This window comes from Xiphias gladius, chromosome 8 (genome assembly GCF_016859285.1).
Source record: "Xiphias gladius isolate SHS-SW01 ecotype Sanya breed wild chromosome 8, ASM1685928v1, whole genome shotgun sequence".
NCBI classification, from domain to species: domain Eukaryota; kingdom Metazoa; phylum Chordata; class Actinopteri; order Istiophoriformes; family Xiphiidae; genus Xiphias; species Xiphias gladius.
The window spans coordinates 14,548,709-14,569,622 of NC_053407.1; the positions used below are offsets into that span (position 1 = coordinate 14,548,709).

At 40.5% G+C, this 20,914-nt stretch overlaps 3 protein-coding genes across 5 annotated transcripts; all 3 read right to left on the reverse strand.

The window, feature by feature from the left end:
• Positions 1-85: 85 nt before the first annotated feature.
• On the reverse strand, positions 86-3,720 carry LOC120792839 (kelch-like protein 42). Of its 2 annotated transcripts, none has more exons than XM_040132206.1 (8): positions 2,957-3,720; positions 2,670-2,858; positions 2,375-2,454; positions 1,883-2,234; positions 1,617-1,762; positions 1,322-1,476; positions 944-1,101; positions 86-780 (listed from the first exon to the last, which is right to left on the reverse strand). In XM_040132206.1, the coding sequence occupies exons 1-8, from the start codon at positions 3,206-3,208 to the stop codon at positions 598-600; spliced, it is 1,515 nt and encodes a 504-aa protein (XP_039988140.1). In that variant the 5' UTR covers positions 3,209-3,720; the 3' UTR covers positions 86-597. The 2 variants fall into 2 exon arrangements, with proteins under 2 accessions (XP_039988140.1, XP_039988141.1); XM_040132207.1 differs by having other exon boundaries at positions 2,375-2,559.
• Positions 3,721-3,882: 162 nt separating this feature from the next.
• On the reverse strand, positions 3,883-16,957 carry chkb (choline kinase beta). 2 transcript variants are annotated; one of them, XM_040132044.1, is made up of 12 exons: positions 16,344-16,957; positions 15,400-15,508; positions 15,061-15,174; positions 14,544-14,677; positions 14,344-14,448; positions 12,813-12,871; positions 8,420-8,548; positions 7,562-7,649; positions 7,269-7,377; positions 5,852-5,952; positions 5,625-5,706; positions 3,883-5,464 (listed from the first exon to the last, which is right to left on the reverse strand). In XM_040132044.1, the coding sequence occupies exons 1-12, from the start codon at positions 16,850-16,852 to the stop codon at positions 5,408-5,410; spliced, it is 1,596 nt and encodes a 531-aa protein (XP_039987978.1). In that variant the 5' UTR covers positions 16,853-16,957; the 3' UTR covers positions 3,883-5,407. The 2 variants fall into 2 exon arrangements, with proteins under 2 accessions (XP_039987978.1, XP_039987979.1); XM_040132045.1 differs by lacking the exon at positions 8,420-8,548.
• Positions 16,958-17,146: 189 nt separating this feature from the next.
• On the reverse strand, positions 17,147-20,184 carry LOC120792739 (zona pellucida sperm-binding protein 4-like). The gene is made up of 8 exons (XM_040132046.1): positions 19,765-20,184; positions 19,457-19,641; positions 19,267-19,364; positions 18,924-19,081; positions 18,648-18,840; positions 18,363-18,549; positions 18,170-18,245; positions 17,147-18,054 (listed from the first exon to the last, which is right to left on the reverse strand). Exons 1-8 carry the CDS (start codon positions 20,159-20,161, stop codon positions 17,954-17,956), a joined length of 1,395 nt encoding a protein of 464 aa, XP_039987980.1. The 5' UTR covers positions 20,162-20,184; the 3' UTR covers positions 17,147-17,953.
• Positions 20,185-20,914: the final 730 nt, after the last annotated feature.

Here is a 20,914-nt window from a genome sequence, read left to right on the forward strand (position 1 = left end):
GTGACCAGTTGTGTGAGTTTAGGTCATTGCATCACAATTTTGAAATCCTACAATGATGTAAGAAAGAAAGGAAGAAATGTCTTTAATGTAAACAACTAACAAAAAATAAACAAAGGTAAAAGGGAACAGGCTCTCCAGGCTTGGACTGGAGGTTACAATTCAGGATAACCTCTGTAGATCCTTATTCATAAAAAAAACCTTTATTAACCAAAAAGAAATCCATTGGGATTTTGAATCTCACAAACAAGCGAGAACAGCAAAAACTATATATATACAGAATTTCTTGGCACACAAACAGAACCAAGTCAATTCAAGTCAAAAAAAAGTCCCATAAGCACCAAAGTCCCATCGGAAGAATGGATAAAAGCAATTTTAAGTTACCACAGTGCCTTATTCTAACTGTGGTGTGCCTGTAGAATCAAAGTTCAACAGAAAGGACCGAGATTTTAAACACAAGAGACAATGATAAACCCCCATGGAAAATCCACCTAAGGAGTTTATCGCCTTATGACTGAGGAAGACTTAAGTACTACTACATTCAACCACAAAAAACAATGACAAAATATGTAGAGTATTGCAAAGAAGATAACTATAACATTAGAAGTGAAGATAAAAGACAGCTTCATAGCGCGCGGAGACTGGTAGAGGAGGAAAAGCTCTGAGGGAGAGAGTTTGGAGATCTAGCTTTGCAACAGTGTTATGTTCGATACTTGGCATCAGGACCTCGTCATCTGCAACTGTCCCCTGTCCTGCAAATGCCACTTTCTCAGCCCTGCGCACCTGGATGAAAAAAGGATAAAAAGATAAAAAAATATTAGACATGATGTCTTTGTGCTTGAGATGCACATAACTCAGGAATCCCTGATTGCGAGGAGGTAGTGATGGATTTTTTTTTTTTTTTTTTTTTAATCAACACAGCCTCATTCTTTTGTCAGATTCTTACTTCTCCCCATTTCTGTGACTGCACACAGAACGATGTCACGACGTTCTCGGAGTTGTTTCCACCAATCACAAGCAGCCTGTCAGTGACACCCAGGAAGTAAAGAGTAGGGAGGTCTGCATCTGCTCTGGTGAGGGTGGGAAGCAGTTCAGACCAGGAGTCTAAAGCACAGAGAAAAAGCAGAAGCACTGTTTTTCATACGTCCTGATGAGTATGTGTGGAAACAGTCTAAACTACAAATATATAGTGAGTGAACTGAGCTGAAGGCAATGGAGAAGACAATTAGCAGACAACAGCACACACAAGTCTGAGCTTTCTGGACTGGAAATAAAACTATGTTCTTCTGGTCAAACAGAGCCGTGCTGCTCTGCCTTACTGTACCTTGCTGGGTGTTGTACTGAAGCAGCAGTTTCTCTCCAGTCCTCTGGATGCTGCCCAACACATAAAGACAGTGTCCAAGGCTAGTAGCAAGGGGCACATCATGGGACAAGGACACAGTAAACTGGAAGTCAGTGAGTGGCAGTGAGGAGACAAACCTACGGCAGAGTTTACATTCAGTCACCAGTACACCCACAAATAATTCAGGGGTTTGCTTTTTGGAAGGGAAAACATTTTAATTAGAAAAGCACAGATCCAGTGCTACACCAACGTTTACACTGACAAAGACGACACAAACCTCCATGCGTCCTCCCATGGATCATAGCACTCTACAGCTGTATAGAGAGCCGTGCTGGAGTCTGGACTCACCAGGGAGTCCAGGTACCAGCCTCCCACGGCATATATACAGCCTTCACAGGCCACCGCACTGAAGTGTCTTCTGTGCTGTGAATGCAACAGATAACCACTGTTTTCACAAGTGTTACATAAATGACTGAGAGACGAGTTTTATTTGGGGTAAGATGGACAGATCAGCTTTATTTACAAGCTAGAAGACTGTCTCACCTTAATCAGAGGAGCGGTGGAGACCCATGTATGAGTGAAGGGATTATACCTAAAGGAAGCCATTTTGAACTCTAAGCCTCTCCTCGCACGGTGCCGGTAGCCTCCTATGATGTACAGGTAGTTATACAGAACCACTGTAGTGAAACACCACTTATCCGCCCTGAAAGGAAGCTCTGTAACTGGATGCCAGTCTTCACTGTCCTCCGAGCCGTTTAGGATGAAGATATGTCGGGCACGTTCTGTTTCTGGGTCGTTCCAAGTAGTAAGGTTCTCTTTCCTGAGGGTGCAAAGATGTCGGTCTCCTTGTATCCTCATGTTGACAACTTCATCCTTCTCCTCATCGTTCAGACACCTGAGGTATGAATCCATTATAATGACAAGAAAGAAACGTGGCAAACTCAGTCCGGATTACAGTCGAAAGCTTTACCAAAATTAGAACTGAACCAACTTGAGCTATCCAATCATGTAATGCTACCATTAAGTGTTGCATACCGGGTGAGGAGTGACAGCTCCATCAAGTTTCTACTCAGGTAGCTGAACACTGTCATCTTCAGCTCTGCACAACAGATCTCCTGAGCCAGATTCAGGTAGGATAAACAGTTATCTGGCCTGAGTTCATCCGCCAGGACTGAAAGGCACTTTGAGAGGAAGGCCTGAGTAAGGAGGTAGCTGCTGACCTCCAGAGTCACAAAGGGAGGAAGCAAGAGGTGCTAGGTTGGTTTTGGGGTGAAGCACTATAGGGGACAGGGATAAGTAGCTACGGAGATTTGAATCTCTGTTTGCATACCTGGATGTGTGTGCCCAGCTCCTCCTGAGGGACCCCAAACTTATTATGGAAGGAGAACTCAAGGAGATTGTAGAAGACGGAGGAAGACACATGGTCCAGGTGGATGAGGCTCTCTGAGGTCTCTCTCATTTTGGACTGGGACAACGCCCGGAAGTACTCGCTGCACTCTGAAAGTCTTCTCAGGTCCGCCTTAAAAATTGATTCTTAAAGTCAGTTTTTTTACAGCCTCGGGTTAGTTTTTGATTAAGCTGTGCGGCTGAAAGAATTGTGTTTTGTTTTTTACTTACATGGAAAGCATGTGTACTGGTTTGGACTGTAACCATGGTTTCACTTCCATCTCCAAGGTGATATGTGCGGAGTGCCTCATTGGTTTTCCACTCCTCTGAGTCTTCTTGGCATGATCGCCTATCTGTGATACCTGGGGAAGCTATCCAAGTATTGACCACTGGAAAATCTCTCCAAAGTCTTGTAAGACCATATCTCAGCCATAAGCTTATCCACTCAAAGAGTATCATAAAATATTGCCTGAAAGGATTCATCTCACTGACAGTGTTGTTTGGATCTAAGTTTAACTCATTCAAAAGACTTTAAATACTGTCTGGGACAGACTTTTTTTTTTTGGTTTTTAAACCCCTACAGGTCTAAAGAAGTTATGCATCTTTAACCATAACACTGCTCTAATCACATATTCAGAATGGCACCGTAAATCCTCCTCATAAGGTAAGGCGAGCCTCCCAAAGAATTCATGGCAGCCACGGCCCAATGGAAAAACAGAGAAAAGAACAGTGAGTTTAGTCCATACACCAACGGCTCGTCTCCTTTTCCCTGCCTCAGCTCACACAGTCACGTGTCCTTTAACAGCAAAAAATAGTGAAGCAGCTGTCAGCAAAGATTTAAGACCACATGCCAAGTGAAACAGCAAGGTGAATAAAAGGCTGGTAAAGCTAAAACCTCAACTTCATAATTCCTGTTTGTTCTGCAGCAGATCCAGTTGATTCAAAAGTATGCCCCGATCTCTAAGCAGCGTACTTCTTTCTGCTGGTCTATTCTTGGCACATGGAGGTGGGACAACAGTCAGCCCCTCTGGGATGAAACATGGCCTTCTTCACTCTGCTCTCGACGTCATCATGGGGCACTCAACTTTCCTTAGAGTTTGATGGCAGTAATATCAGAGTAACTTCATGTTTTTTGCAAAACATAGATACATTTGTTGAAATATTTTTTTATTTTAAGGCAGAGATAGTAAATGAAAAGAAAAACAGTTACACTGACACAGGTTGTATGCATATACAGTATGTTTACTACTTTTTAAATTATATTTTTAGTAGTGCAAATAGGACCAACATAACATGGAGAAGTTAACAGAATTAAACTGTACTGGGACAATTTCAAATATAAAAAAAAGCTACACTTATTGAGGCACAGTTAAGCTTCTAGTTTCTTTTCGTGAGTAAAATGATGCAGCTAAGTGTAAAACAAAGACACAAAGTTGTTAATTGATGGCAGTGCATCAACACAAATCCAGGAGACAGTCTAAATAAGTAAAACATTCATAAAGGAATCCTAGCAAAGCTTCTGTCAAAACCAAAAAAAAAAAAAAAAAAAAAAAGTCAAAACCTCACTTCACATTCAAACCAGCTCCAGGCACAATCATGTGACTTTATTCCAACACAGATTTTTTTGAATTTTTATTGTTGGCTCTAATTTTGTCAGGCGATTTTAATGTGGATACATATATGAGGTAGTAAAAGCTGAATTAAATATTGGCAGACAGTTAAAGGTGCAGCAGAAATGTACAGTTTATTACTGATATCTAGAGTGGTGACAAGATCCAATGTTACCAACTTAGATGCCTTACACTTTGTGACTGTTCTGATGGTTCAATTAACAGTAGTTGACTACAGTGATACTGTATAAAATAGCGCCCGTGATAATTTGATGAATGAAGGTAAGCTTTTAACTTTACTGTAAAGATCGGTGGGGAATATTTTCACATATTCTACAGTAAAACTACCTGTGACACATAAGATAAAGTTTGGAGTATCTAGGGGAAAATGTTCACAGTTCCCTCACAGGATGCCTTTACAATCAGCCTGAATGCACCTGAATGCAGAATGAACAGAGGAAAGAAGTGAGGTAGAATGACTTAAAACTCAAAAGCAAAGAGTTATACAAAAGCCTTCCACACTAAACGCAATACTATTAGTTTAGTATACCAAAATGACTTTAAGAGTAAGATTTACAGTCAGAAAAGAAAAGAAATGAATGCTCTGGCAACCAGGATTGTCCCTCACTGACATGCACAGAGTCACAGTTAAAGAATTAAAAAATGCCATTGTCAAAACATGGTCCAAAGAAGTGAAGTGCATCTAAACATGGGTGATAAAATGAAATAGCTGAACATCACATTGACCGGGCCCCTTAAACGATAACAAAAAACATTCAGCTCTACAGAGCTATATGTGCACTAACAACATTTCACACTATGGTGATTGGTACATACTTAACTAAAATGAATTGCCTGAAAGCTTAGATTGTGCTTGTGCACAGTCTCAAAATGTAAATTTCTACCTTTCAAAAGCCGTTACTTGTCATAAGCAGAGCTGCATAGAGCTGTAGTTTCAGTAATGCATAGCTGAAAAACAACCTCACTTCAACAGAGACAGGAGGTGGGTTTGAAGAATGATAAGGAGAAATACAGTAAATGATACAGTACAGTCTGATTAAAACGGTGGAATTCAGGAGAAGAGCTTTTTTTGCTTGAAGTAGGCATCAAAACGACACTGGGCATAGTCCTACAAAACAACATTGTTTACTATGAGGCAGGATCAACTTAAATTAAACATTAAATAAATACTTTAGTGTTAGGATATGAATGTGTGACCTTTAATAAATGTAGTATGCAGTTGCTGTTTCTATCAGACTGTAAAAAACAAAACAAAAAAATTTCCTTACCATGTATCCAAACTCAATCTTGGATATCTTGGCTTGAATGATAGACCACAGCCCCCAGAGGAAGTGCGATGCCAACGCATATCTACAAATCAAAAACGAAGAAAGAAAATAAATAAATAAATAAATAAATAAAAATGACACAGCAATGTCATGGCTCTTGTGATTCTGCTAAAAGTTTTATTTATACATATTCACCACTGCTCTAGATTATTACAACATCGTGTTACCTGTTTGCTTCAATTATCATATCCTCTTCAATCTTTGTCTGGTCCACGGTAATGTCAGAGCATCCTCTCTGTTCTGCCAAATAATTTCTTATGAAATCAAGCTGCAAAAAAAGAGCCAAAATTGTTTGTGACATGTTTCATGTACATTTCATGTACAGCGATCACATTTGTTGGTGATTTTTTACATTATTTGTCTAATTACTTCAGATGCTTCCCTCCCAAAATTTGTTTTAGCTTTGTTCCATTCCATTTAAGATTTTATAATTATACACAAATTTTTTCTTACATTTGGTTATCTTTAGAGACAGGGATTTTAGTTTCATTAATAGATGAATTAAAACTTATAAACTTATTACACTGAAATAGTTTTTATGATAACTTTTACCTATTACAACTTTTTTTTTTTTTTTTTAATTAAATTGTTGGTCCCAAATCTATATGTTATAGGAGTCAAAGTATTGTGGGATACATTACTGATTCGTATGCACCAGCGGGAATGTCCAGTAGGACTAGTAACTTTAGCAAATAGTTCGCACCAATGTCCAATGTCCAAAGAGAAATTGTGATTTTAACAATGGACCTAAGAAGTAGACAGTTGATGTTTAGTGTTTTATTTTTACAATAACAGAGGGCAGCGTTCTCCAAGGGAAAAAAGTCAATTAACAGTTTGACTAGATTTCCCACATGAAGTATAGTGTTTCTAGTTTGCCCTCTTCAACTCAAACTTGCATTACGAAACTTTTACCACTAGATGGCACTGTGATGCCAAAATACTTGTCTTCTGTCATCTTTTCCACTTAGGTCTTAGGTTTAGGCAGTAAGCACAGTGTTACCTGTCTGAGTCTCATAGGGAGAAGGCAGCAGAAAAATATCTAATGAACTTTGTATCTAACTAATATTCAGCACAGAAATTCTGAAACTAGGAATCCTGTAAGAACGTTTGCTGCTGCATGACTGAAAATGTTGCAGAAAACCTCTACACCATCTTTTTCTATTGCATACAATGCCTCTCATTTAATGTTTCACTTGCAGGCTTGCCATTACTGAAAAGCTATTTGTAAAACTTCTTCAAAAGGAGAAGTTATCATTATAATTGCTGACAAATACTGTACATTAATATATTTAAAAATTTCCTTATAGCTACATTTAAGTATATTACAACCCATTTTTAAAAATGTTTATATACTGCATATGAATTGTAAGTGGGGGGGACATAAAGTGTTTCCAAGCTACCTAACAACACTTTGTTTAATTTTCACATTTTGTATTGTGGGACTTTCAAGTATATGTGAAATTTTGAGCATATAAGTAAATAAAAGCCATTCCAATTCAAGCCGCTTCTTAAGAGCAAGGATGGAGATAATGGGGCAAAGATAAGTAGACAGTCTTTATTGGGCTGTGAAATCTTTAGACTGACCTGCTGCTCTCTGGTGGGGTAGTTCTCCGGTGTGGCTTTGTAGAAAGGCCACTGATTGTAGGTGTAATCATACATCCACTCACAGAAATGGTTCCCAAAGTCAAAACCCCTACATAAACGAAAATACATTATGTTTTATATTAACACACAAAGGTACAATATAAAACTGGTGCCCGAGAACACTAATTTCTAATCATAAAGCACCAATACTGTCAATGTATGACTCATTTGATTTGCAGAAAACAAAACCAATCCTTATACACCAAATGTATGACTAAGAGTTCACACATTACCTGTAATTGTAACTGCTGTATTCAAAGTCTATCAGCATGAGTCTTTCTTTTGAGGTCTGGTCCCTGTCTTCCAATATAAGAATGTTACCTGCAGAGGAAAAACAATAAGTGAGAAAACCATTATCCACCCTTATGATTCACACTATCTAATTACATCAGCTCCGGCCAGGTTACGACCAAAGGATGGTTTAGCTTAAGAAAATGGAAAAGTGGTATTTCTGTTATATTGACTAGTATCTGAACTATTCAGACTGGTCCCCACCACGTACTGTCTGTGGTTTGGTGACACCGCTCGTATGTGTGTGTGTGTGTGTGTAAATAATGGGGGTATTTATGGTAAATCCAACTTCTCCAGCTACCACTATACTTCTGGAGTCAAAATATTTCTTTGCACAATAAAAAAAAGCTGTAAAGTAAAGTACATATATGTGCTTAGTTACTGAGGAGTTTGTATCAAATAAATACAATAAATGGCCAAAAGGATGTGGAAACATCCACTGTACTTTTGTACACACTGTAATTGTAATTCAATCTCCTTGTGTTTCAACTACTTGAGATACCCCACCTTCCACTTTCTACTGAGATGTCAGGTCCTTTTGTGTTTTAAACTGTCATGTCTAACCCTCTTGATTTTACATCTACATACAAAGCCCTGCAGGATGCCTAGGGTGTGGAACACCCTAGTGCCTAGGGAGTCGGCACCGATACCCACGGTAGACGAAAGGGTGTGAAAACAAACCCTTGATTAGGGGGCGTTTCCTTAGGTATAAATGCTTAGTCCTCCCCATGCCTGTGGTCTTTCTTCATTTTGACCGCTCGTGTGTTGATTGACCTTTTCTTTGCAAAGAAAATAAAAACCTTGTCGGCCGGCAGAAGTCTCTATTTCATTCTTCACCAGCAGCAGAGAATTTCTGTAACAATTTGGTGTCAGAAGTGGGATCCCTCGAGCGATCGTCTGGGGCAGAACGCGGACAGTGACAGGCCATCCTGGAAGAAAAAAAAAGTTTTCCAGCCTCCAACCTCAAATCTTCTTCTGAGAAGGGAGGACTGACCGCAAACGCCCCAGAACGTTGACTCTGGGATTCCACAAACACAATTCAGCGAAATTCATCTGGTGACCATTGAAATATTGACATTTTAATTCTCTTTCTTGTGTTATACACATCGTGTCTGAGTCAAGGACTCAGGGGTCAAAGTATAAAAACTTTGAGTGCTTTTTATTGCTTGTAGCATGGACGAAGCAGTCCTTACAGAGACGTCTGTATTGTAATTGTCATGCATGACCTTCACAGCTGGAATGGGGAGTAAAGGCTCTGTTGAGGCAGGATCTCCAGAGGGTCCGATTGTGGATACCATGACAGGGAAATAGGGGGATAAAAGTTTAAAATATTTAAATGTCTGGACAGCTGAGTTTGGATCTCCAATAGGGGGATCCCTCAGTTTAAAAAACATATTACTGGTAGAAGTAAAACTGAAAGAAAAAGAACAAGAAATGAGAAGGAAAAGGAGACTTTCTGTAAAAAAATGAGAAATTATAGAATGTCAAAAAGAATGTTTACAAATACGGAAAGGGTAAGCAGAAGCACGAAACAGCAAAATAATGCAGAAACAACTACCCCTTTTGTGCGAGAAATTTGAAACCAATGAAAAACAAAATTTACACACACAAAGAACACCAGGCTCTCAGATCTCCTCTTCTTTGTTTCCACAGTGGGCGGTTTTGAAGCTGGATCCAGACCTCACACATACATACATACAAACTGAGCAGATTAATACACCATCTATTGAGGGCTCAGACAGTAGATTTGCAATGCTCTAACATATGTTCGGTACACGTCTGACCATTTCAAGAAGTTTCCACAACATACATTGACCATTACAGAACAAAATGTTGTATTCTTAGTCGGCTCAGGAGCCACAAGTTCTGAGATAAAAGCTTTAGAACTCACTACCAAACCAAAACTGAGCGGAGATTATGTGTACTCTGTTGGTTCATCAAGTTAAACAATTAAAGAAAACATTACTGTCCAACTCAAATGTGCAGACCGGTCAGTAAAAGCTTCAAACATGCATTCTTGCTCTCTAAAGTCCTGTGTCTGGTCTCAACCCCAGAAGGTGTCAAAGTTTACAGGCTATCCGATCTGGAGCCAAATTTCTCATACTCCTTTGTTCACCACACCCCAAACCTGCAGTAGGCATATCAATGGAAATTGCAACCATTAACAACCTCTTTTGAGCTTGTTACAGAGGCTAGAAAAATTGTTTTAACAGCTTCAATAGATTTCATGACACCAGAGGATCTGTATTGCACCTCTCATGTGTAACCAGGACCTGATGAGCCATATGAGGAACGTTGGTTGAGAGGGGGATTTGATAAACTCGCACTGACACACATTTACTGGACACAACATAAATGCGCTATATCAGTCTCCCTCACACCAGCTCAATGTGATATGTACACCATGGACCATTCGGTCCCACACATCACACTTGCAAAACACACATCAAATCGCTGGTAAGATTTGGGCCCATTTATGAAATCATGTCAGCGAGCAGCCGACTGACAAAAAAACAAAATAAAAAAAACAAACAAAAAACAACAACATCTGATCGATCTATTTTATTTTCACCAACACTGAACCTGTGATGACTCTCCAGTGCGTACACCTTTGTTCCCTGTCAATAAAGTCAGAGAAAAAGATCAACCAACAGAATAGCGTTTTGTTCAGGATCTGCAAGCAGTAAATGCAGCAGTCCAACCAAGAGCCCCAAATGTTCCAAATCCTTATACCATCTTGTCTCAGGTCCCACCTAATGCAAAATTCTTTTCAGTGGTGGACCTTTCAAATGCTTTCTTTAGTGTTCCAGTTCACCCAGAAAGTAAATTCTGCTTTGCTTTCAACTTCAATGGGCAAGGCTACACATTCACTCGCCTGTGCCAAGGTTACTGTGAAAGTCCCACCATTTACAATGAAGCTCTCAGACAAAGTCTTGAATTTCCAGACACTGCTTTGTTACAGTATGTTGATGACCTTATGTTCTGCATTCCAACGACAGAGCAGTGTGAAGCCGACACAGTAAAACTCTTGAAACATCTGGCCAACAGTGGTCACAAAGCCAGCTTTTCTAAACTTCAATTTGTGCAGGAAAAGGTTGTTTTCTTTGGTAATGTCATTACTTCTGAAGGGAAAACTTTTTCACCAAAAAGAGTAGATGCAATTCAGAATCTTCCAAGATACATCACAAAAAGAGAGATGATGTCTTTTCTTGGTATGTGCTCTTATTGTAGACAATTAATTTCAAACTCTGCCATTCTTGACACTCCACTCACCTCACTCATTCATGGCAAAGGTCTACAATCACAAGACAAGATCACATGGACTCTTGAAGCGGAACAATCTTTCACTGAACTAAAGCTTGTCTTACAGACCGCCCTAACTTTGGGTCTACCTGACCCTACCAGTCCTTTCACTCAAACGGTAGATGAGAAAAATGGATGTATGACTTCTGTTTTGTTGCAGGATCACGGAAATAAACTACGCCATGTAGCTTGTTTTTCTTCAAAACTAGATCCTGTGGCTGCAGGCCTCCCAAGATGTCTCAGAGCTGTGGCTGCTGCTGAAAAGGCAGTTATAGCTTCTAGATAAATAGTGTGCTAATCTGATGTAACTCTCCTGGTTCCACATGCTGTGTCCATGATTTTACTTGAACAAAAAACTTCTCACCTCTTCACAGCACGATGGCTAAGATACAACACGGTGCGTTTAGAAATGCCTAATATCACTGTCAAAAGATGCAATGTTTTAAACCCTGCCACTCTCTTTCCCACACCTGGCTTCCAACAGGTTTGCTCCCCAAGACCGGATCTACAAGAAACACCGTTAACTAACCCTGATCTGGTTGATTTTGTAGATGGATCTGCTTCACGCGATCCACAAAGTGGTCGAAACAGAGTTGGATTTGCTGTTGTCACTAATCATGAAACTCTTGTCTCAGGTTCAATCCCCTCTCACTATTCTGCACAAGTGGCAGAACCGACAGCATTGACAGAGGCATGCAAACGAGCTGATTTGTTTGTTACAACTCCAGTCTCTATTCCCAGCTCCCTTACAGCAATACCAGTCCTTTGCCATACACAGAGAAGCAGTGTGGTGAGGACCCGATAACAAACTTTGCCTGTCTAAAACATGTCTTTCCTCACTTTGCAAAATTGACACATAGGTTACACCATGTGTCAAAAGAGGGAATGTTGAAAGCCATAACCTAGGCTGGTCAAGTTGTCAAACTAGAATATTTGTGAATACAACAGCATCAACCAATTGTTCTCAGAAACGGCCTAATAACAACCTGATAAGATTTGCCTGTCCATTTACACAACTTTCAGCCCAACCAGGAATAATGTGGTCTTGTGGTTAAAAGGCCTATCATGATTTGCCACCTCAATCTAAATGGTCCGGTTGTTGCCATCCATCAATTGTTGCAACTGATCCAAAAGTCTTCCATAAGAAGGCTCCTACCACCAACATTCAATCTAACACGCATTTTCGAATTCACAGAGATAGTATTGGCATGCCCACAAAATATGATGGTTATGTACTGGCTGGCCCCTGGACTTCTCCCAACGCCAATGTTGGTTGGTCAACAGCTGCAGCCCTTAATAAAATTAATGGACTAGCCTAGTCTTTTCTTTCCTTAGCAAACCAAACTGAACTGGCTCTCACCTTAATGAATACTGAAATGTTTGCGATTAGAACAGCAGTTACCCAGCACAGACTTGCTCTCGATATTATTTTAGTTGAAAAAGGGGGTATTTGCAAAATACTTAATGTCTCTTGTTGTTTTGACGTCCCTGATGAATACGAGAACATCACCACCTATTCAACCCCCACCAGTAGCAAACGTCTCGATTGGTTAAAGTCTTGGGGCCAAGGATGGCCATTTTTTTTTAATCAATGATTGTCCCGGTCGTAGTTATTTTCTTTTTGCTCAGCACCACACACACACACACACACACACACACACACACACACACACACACACACACACACACACACACACACACACACACACACACACACACACACACACACACACACACACACACACACACACACAGTCCCTATTAATACACCCCAGCCTTCCTTTGACTTATGTAATATACTGCTCTTACGAAATGTGACAGTACAGCCAGATAGGACAGGCAACAGGATCAATCAGACAAAATTAGATTTTCTGACAGGATGTTTTTTACCTTCCTGGACGTCATTATGGCAAAACACCACTGGCGATGGAGTCGCTGCTAGCAATGCACTGTTGTGGAGACAAGAATCAGATGGACAGAGTGGTTGATGAAAGAAAACGAGGAGAGATAGAGTTTGTCAGTGTTGCATATGCAAGTAGTATTACTCAGGCTTTATTATAACTCAACTATGAGAAATTAGGTCCAAAGAAAAGACATTCAATTGAAAGTGAGTGGGTGGAATAAGTGGGTGAAGATGCCCTTGATCATAGAATCTGCACTGAGGCAATGAGAAACAGACAATTGGATAATGGCAGCAGATAGCCAGGGGGTTTCCATGCAGTGGCAACTGCATATTATGTCTGCTTCAGTGTAAGACGGGTACATATCTACAAGATAAAAAAATGTCTTCATAGATAAACACAGACAATAAATAAACAATAAAGATACTGATTCTCTATTGGTTGCTGAGGTCAGACTGTCCGGAGGACTCCGCAGTGAAGTCGTGGAGGCACTGGAACAAAGGTCAGCATTAGCCTGGAAACAGAGAGACAGCTAGTCCTGTCCCTAAGATTAAATTCTAGTGTCTAAAAGCTCTCCAACTATAACTATAACCTTACAGCCTTGTTGATTGTAACATACAATCTTTTCACATTGATCTACATTACCAAATTTAACTGTTACCGTTAGCATGATCATATGTTTTATTTGTAGTCTTATCTGGTGGTAAAGACATAGTTTACCTGTCTAAATATTTGTACTTTGTCGTCAACGGTTAGGATTTTACCATTGGAAACCCAGTTATATCTTTAATCTAAATTTACAAGAAAGACCATTTAAAAATAGAAATTAAGCTTTTTAAGTTCCAAAGTGTCATTTTTATGCTGTAAATTGATAATTAGTTTGAATTTAGCAAAACTAATTTATATGCAGACCACAAATGAAACAAGCCTTTAAGTTTTATTGTGACTCCCTAACATTATGGATAAATATAAATGAATATGACCAAACACATGCTAGATGACAGAAAAGCTGATTTTTTTTTAGAATCCACATGTTCCACAGAATTACTTTTGAGCCCCATTGGCAGACGAGAGGGTCTGCACATACCTATTTCATCATTTAACTGGCTTCCTATGTTGCTCGTGTCATCTCTGTTATATTATTTATTTAACCATTCTTGAGATTTTTGGTGGTAGCCCTCAAACATGAGAAGATGAAAAGACTAAACTGTCACTCTGCCTAGATGGTGATTACATTAAGTTATATGAGATGGCTCTGACGAAGCTACATCGAGCTGGCACTTGGTTTACTTCATTCCGCTTCTTCCCTACAAAGTCATTCTGGAACTGTCCATAAATCTCTTGAGCTTTGCTTTGTCTCTCACTGACACTGGTGGGTACTGGAAGGAGGGGAGAGATGATACTACAGGTTTCATCCTCATTTTGCTTAAACCTACCTACCATAACTTTATGGCTTTATATATACCATATACCATGCAATATGCAGCATTTGGCTCTCTGAAGCCTGTGCCCCAACTAACCGGAGGCTTGCCAACTCAGCAGGCAGGTCAAACTTCATCAGCTTTTTGTACTTCTTCAAATGTGCTTCCCGTACAAAATTAAGCTTTATCACTTGATCCATGTATCTAAAGGGGAAAAAAAAAAAAAACAGACAGTAGATATAATTATAAAAACAGACAGTTCTAGCAGTAGAAAAATATTGTTATTAAGGTGTCCTTACTTGTCAATGGTCCCAAACAGCCACTTAGGCTCTTTGTTAAAGGGCATAAGCATTTTATGGAAACGTGCCAACTTGGTGGCAAGCTCAGCTGAGATGACAGGATCTGAAAGTTGATCTGTGCGCATTCGGGTATTCTGGGAAAACAGAGACATGCAGAAATTACTGCTTTCGCAAATGCTTACTGAACAATATTAACGAGGTCAAGTAACTACACTACTACCTTTATATCTCCACAGATTTGATGCCGTTACATTGGCAACTAAAGAGCATTGTTCAATATGAATGCATCTCTGAAGAGCAATTATTTTATGTAATTAGGGCACAAAACTATTTTCCATAGAACCTACACATCATAATTTGACCCTGAATGTTGAATGATTTAAGAAGTAACATAAACAATAGCAATATACAATGAAATGAAAGTCAAGGACACGTGTCACATTGTTTCAACACATAAAAGACGCTCATACACATACACAAACACAACCAAGTGCCAAGTCTTAGGCATGCGTCGTACCGGAAGGTATTGTTCTAAGCGTCCCTCGGGGAAGATGCCGTAAAGTCTTGGCCCTAGAGTTCGTTCTGCCAGGATGGCAAACATCACGCTCTCCAACACCAGAGAGTCCACTCCCTGTGACAGAGATACACAGAAAGACACAGAAAAAAACAACGTGGTGCTTTTGGTTTCTATCCGAAATGTGAACAACGATGACACTGCTACAGGAGATTGGCTACAGTAATGGTATATTATTTCATCAGACTATCATTATTCTCCTAGAGATAATTAAATATTTGCAGCCAACTACCATTCACAGAAAAATATATTTTCTTGAGGACCCCTCTTAGACAGACCAACCTGTAAGATGGCCCCATAGATTCTGAGGAGAACCTGGTGAGGTTCCTCTCCCACAGGGTGCACATGCTCAGGCAAACTACACAGGTACAGCAGGTTACTCAGTCCACCACTGCAAGACAAAAACACTAAGGTTATCACATCAGAGGAATGTTAACGTGAACGCACAGTATCCTGTCATAAAGATTAGTCACAAAACAGATTCAGCATTTGCTTAGAATGGCTTTAGGTTGTGTTTATCCTCTTGGTCAAAGACATCTGCAAGAGTATATTAGTAAAGGTAACTTCAAACAGTACAACACAAGTTTAGCACAACATCCCATGTGTCAACACTGACACACACACACACACACACACACACACACACACACACACACACACACGGATGGTTAAATTGAGGGCTCCTCAGAGAAATAAATTTTAATCCAATAGTGTTAGAGGAATACAGAATGGATATCACAACAAAATATGACAGAACATTTCAAGCAGTAATACCATAAGATATTGGCTCCCAACCAGGGGATCGACACTCCTTGAGGAGTTCCAAGAAAAATGTGGGTCACCGGATACTTCTGTCACATAATATTTTTTTTTATTTTTTATTTTAGCCTTTGGTTGCATGTGAAATACAAGATACATTCACCTCTTTATGACTCTAAAAGTCCTTCAAATTAGAAAATCCAAAAGAGAGGAAAAAAAAAGAAAAAAAACCCCCACCATTTGGCTGCACTGCTCTCTTTATTTCAAGTGATCCCACGCCAAAAAGGGTGGGGACCACTGTCAAATGGGATTAAAGAAAAGAATTACAGTGAGCTAAGTGAATGATGGTCATTATAGAGTCATCAAAGGAGACACAATAGTGGTCCCTACGATAACTAACTTTATATCCCTCTGTCATCATTACGGGGACATTAAAAAAAAATTTTTTTTTAACCTTTATTATTTACCTGACGATGCTGATTTGAAAGTCATCCTCTTGGATAGTCTTCCACGACCCGGACAGAAAGTCTCGGCACCAAACAAACGCCCTGCTCCTGGTGTCCTGGTCGACCTCCTCGGTTCTCCCATCCCGGAAAGACTCTGCCTCCGAGTCGTCATCACAGCTGGCCCCAGACAGAGGACTCGGGGTCCTCGAGTTTCTCTCGTCCACCACAAGCGTGCTTCCCACTCGTTTCTTTACCGCCGGAGGACAAGCGTCTTCTGTTGTGACAATAGGAATGTTGCTGAAAAGCCCCGTCCCCGGCTTGCCTGCTCTGGCCAAGCGCTCCTCGTCGAAATCGCTGCTGCTGGACACATTTCGGCTAGACTGCATCGTGAACTTCCGGGCGAAGAGTAAAGGAAGACCGGTGTGAAATGTCGGTCTGAGACGGAAGGACGGAATCGCTGACGAACGCAGTTCGCCGGTAAAGCCACTTACTGGGAAGAGCCGGACATAGCTGGATGGTCGGAATGGCATGGGAGGCGGTTAATGGCAACCATTCAACTATCATATATTCCGATGACTTTTCACCTACTCGCACGCACAGCGCCCAGTGATTTGGACTGAGCCAAACTGGCGTGTTCAACGTCCAATCACAATGCGACTCCGCGGTCACCTGCAAATCTCATTGGTAGTTTTAGGGTGGTAGCCATTTACGTCAGCTTCCAGTGTTCTGATGGTTTCTGGGAATCGTAGTGTTTGTTTTGGGCTGTGACAGCGTGGCCTGGACTTAAACTCAGTTGCCAGTTTATTAGTAACACCAGCTAAAACCAATGCAGTCAAATACAACAGACCTGCAACGAATCCTCCTTTCGTGACGGATGTAACGATTAGTTTCTGTTGAAATTGTTTTAGTGACATGTTAATTCAATGGTGATCATTTTGGAGGATGCAGTTTTTGTGGTGCTGTTGAATTGGATTATGCATTGTTATCATTGTGATGGATTTTTAAGCAAATATGACGCATGTTGACTTTTATACTGTATTACTCAGTACTAGCAGATTAACCTATAGTATGCGTTATGTTTTGCATTCAAGTCTTAGCCCATTTATCCTCGAAGAACTTTTAAAAGCTGTAAATAAATGCAAACTAGGAGTAAAACACACAAGATTCCAACAGATATAATATAAACGCTATATAATGGTAGTCAAAACAATCACAAATTGCTCAAATGTGTTATTAGCTTAATAGAGTATAGGTAATTAGGGCTAAGCCAGTGTATTTATTAACTCAGTGGTATAAATGTATTAAAATATTCAAATGAACGGCTTTTGGAGAGCCACTAAATTGTCTCTTCATTTTGGTTCCCTCATATTACTGTGAGAACATACAACAGTATCTGATCTGATCTTCTAGAGGCAAATTACTTAATGTTGAGGCACAGTCACGTATTTTCTGGAAGATTAGTATTAGCTGTTAGGCTGTGAGATCACAGTGTAAATAATGTATCTGAGTGAGATTTTATGAGATCAGACAACACATTCAGCAAAATCAAGATTTATTTGAAACTTGATCACTTTTCAGTAAGCATCTGGAAGAGAGATTTCATGGCAGGATAGTTCTGTCTGGTGTTGTTACTAAATACCCCCGCTTGGGTCAACGATGACAATCTCCTGACTGCTAACCACAGTGGTCTCAGCTCTAAAGCCTCTCTGGAAAGAAGCAGCAACGTCTCTCCCTGTGTACAAAACATGACAGTGGTCAGTTCCTGTCAGACTTGAGGTTAAGTAAGACACAAGATGATGCCATGATGTTGGTTTATGTATCATCAAAGTGAATACCGTACTACTTACTCTTTCTGAAGCACCTGGGTTCACAATTATTTCCAAGAGAGGGTTGGCATACAGCTGTGTCACAGTGGATATACACCTGGTGGAAAACAAGTATATTATTTGCAAAAATGTAGATAAGGTGATATTAAAAAGAAGGTAAAAGCAAAACACACAAACAAAGATTTCTCAAAGGGTTGGATTCTATATTCTATACCTTTTCTCTGAGAGGAGTCATAACCTCTGGCTCTGCAGCGCCTCCCTTGCTGGGATTGGCAGCAGCAGTAGCTACAAAAGTGAACATCTTGAAAATAAAACGCCTGTGGTGGGTGGGGTACAAGAGTCCTGATGAGGCATCCAATGGCACTAGGGTGGTCTGGTAACGGTCATCACGGTAGGGGCAGCTATGACCAGAGGAGAGAGGGTGGAATATGTCCTAAGTATACCATATAATATGTATTATCAATACTTATCTCGAAGTCAGACCAACATTTACTCTTACCCATCAATCAGCAAGTCCCATTGAGGAAGACTGTGTGGGTAGGGGTCACAAGTTGCCCAGCATCTCCCAAGAGTCAAGACAAGGTTGGGATCAGTCCTCTCCAGCATTCGGATCTCAACGTACACAGGATCCCTGAGCACCTTTGTGACAGGGTAGTCAGAATCCATGTAAAAGGAGGTGTAGGCCACCTGTTCTGCTCAAACAGAAAGACTAGTTGGTGATACAGTTACTGTCAAATAAAGCCAACTGAAAAAAAAGTTTCTCCTTTACACTGACCTTCTACACAGCCCTTGGTAGTACACTGTCCATTAGCCAGCCTGAGCTCCACACGCAGGGGTCCAGGAGCTGCTACTGGGGGCGGTGGAGGAACCAGGCCAACCTCAATGACCAGAGCCTCAACTGAGGTGCCAACATATCTACACTGGAAACGTATCCTAAGACAAGAAAAAAGGTTTATGTCAGACAATCATTTGAGTGAGGTTTGACTTGTAAAATATCAAGGCAGGTTCACTATATCTTCTTGATACCACTGAATTGTTTGAGTACTGTAATCCTTAGTCTACATGAAGTAATCTTTTATGTTGTGATTACTTAGTGTTACAGAAAGAAAAACACATACTCATAGCTGCTGTCCCTGGTAATGGCTCCATAGGGTCCAATAGCAACTTCATATGAGGAGGACATGCCGTTCTCATAGATTAGAACACCAGGCTCCTCCTACAGTGTGTTGGCAGCATTTAAATCTTTATTACTACCTGACAAAAATGAATTAAATCAAATGGAAGAGTCAAAAGAGTCATGACCCTTACCATCACAAGAGTGCCGCAGGCCGTGACAGGGAACTGGTAGATGGCAAAAGCTGAAGTAGTACCAACAGGATTACAGTTTTGATCACTTCCAAGGAAAGTAATGGATTCCAAATCGATGTTCGGTAGGGTGGCGTCTCTGGCCACCACCAAGATGAACTGGGCGTCCTTGGTGCACTGAAGAGTCACTGAGAGCAACAAGTTAGACAGCAAAGAGCAGCTTTGTTAGCTTTGTTAAACAGTTTTAAGTTCGCCATTTGTTTCAGAGTAGTGCATCTATAAAGTTCTGCGAGGAATAGAGAAATACTTACCAGACTTGCCATAATAGCACATGCGTCCATCAAAGCAGCAGTTTATAGCCTCACACTCTGCAGCAGAGATGGCAGGAGCCCCACACTGTATCTTGTGCTGCTCAGCCACTTCACAAGTGTGAAAAACTTCTGTAGGCTGCTGAGGCTGCTTAGGCTGCTGAGGCCTCTTGGGCTGCTGAGGCTGCTGGGGCTGCTGGGGCTGCTGGGGCTGTTGAGGCAGGAACTTTTTGGGTGGAGTCTGTGGCCTCTGAGGCGGCCTCGGTGGTGGTTGATATTTTGGAGTCTGGGGCTCCTGGGGCAGTTGGGGCTGCTGAGGCCGCTTAAAATATTGAGCATCAGCCAGACAGCTAAGCAGGGCCACTGCCAGAAGACAACCACAAATCAGCTTCATTGCCATGGCTTCGCAGCACAGAGTGATTCATGAAGACCACCAGATGCTGTGAAAAATATGTTGCAAATTTGCTGACTTTTATATAGGTATGGGTAATGCTGATTGGTTGATATCTCACATCGTATTTGCTTACTTCAACTACCAATCAAATGCCCCAGTGACAGGGTGGTCTCTGGTGAAGCAATGAAGAGATTAGAGGTAAACCCAAAAAAGTAAACTCAGAACCAAAAGTGTAGCAGTTTCACAGAGATATTCCGTCAGTAGATACCAAGTGTATACATGATAGAAAACATATTATTATATACACATTAATATTTATTAATTGATATCTACGCGACGCTTGCTACAAAGAGTCCACTGATTGTTATTGATCCTGAATGAATGTTATTCCCGCTTGTTTGAACAATTGCAAAATAGATCTGTATGACCTACACTGTGCCAGTCACACAATTTGTGCTGCAGGGCTGGATAAAAAAAATCCCTCCTCTTATCTTTAAGTGCAGCTGTTATTGCTAAAAATCTGGAACATAATGACACCTATCCTCCTTCTAGTAAAATACATTGAAATTCAATTGAGAAACATCCAGAATCACATATACTAATACTCAAATTTCTTCAGATGAAAGAGTAAGTAAAGTGGTTAGAGCATGCAGAAAGTACAGTATATGGAAAATCCTTTCAGTATTCAGTAGTTGGAATGGATCCACATCACATATACCGGCAGTTCGTTTATGACTAGTCAAAACATCAGTTGAAAAT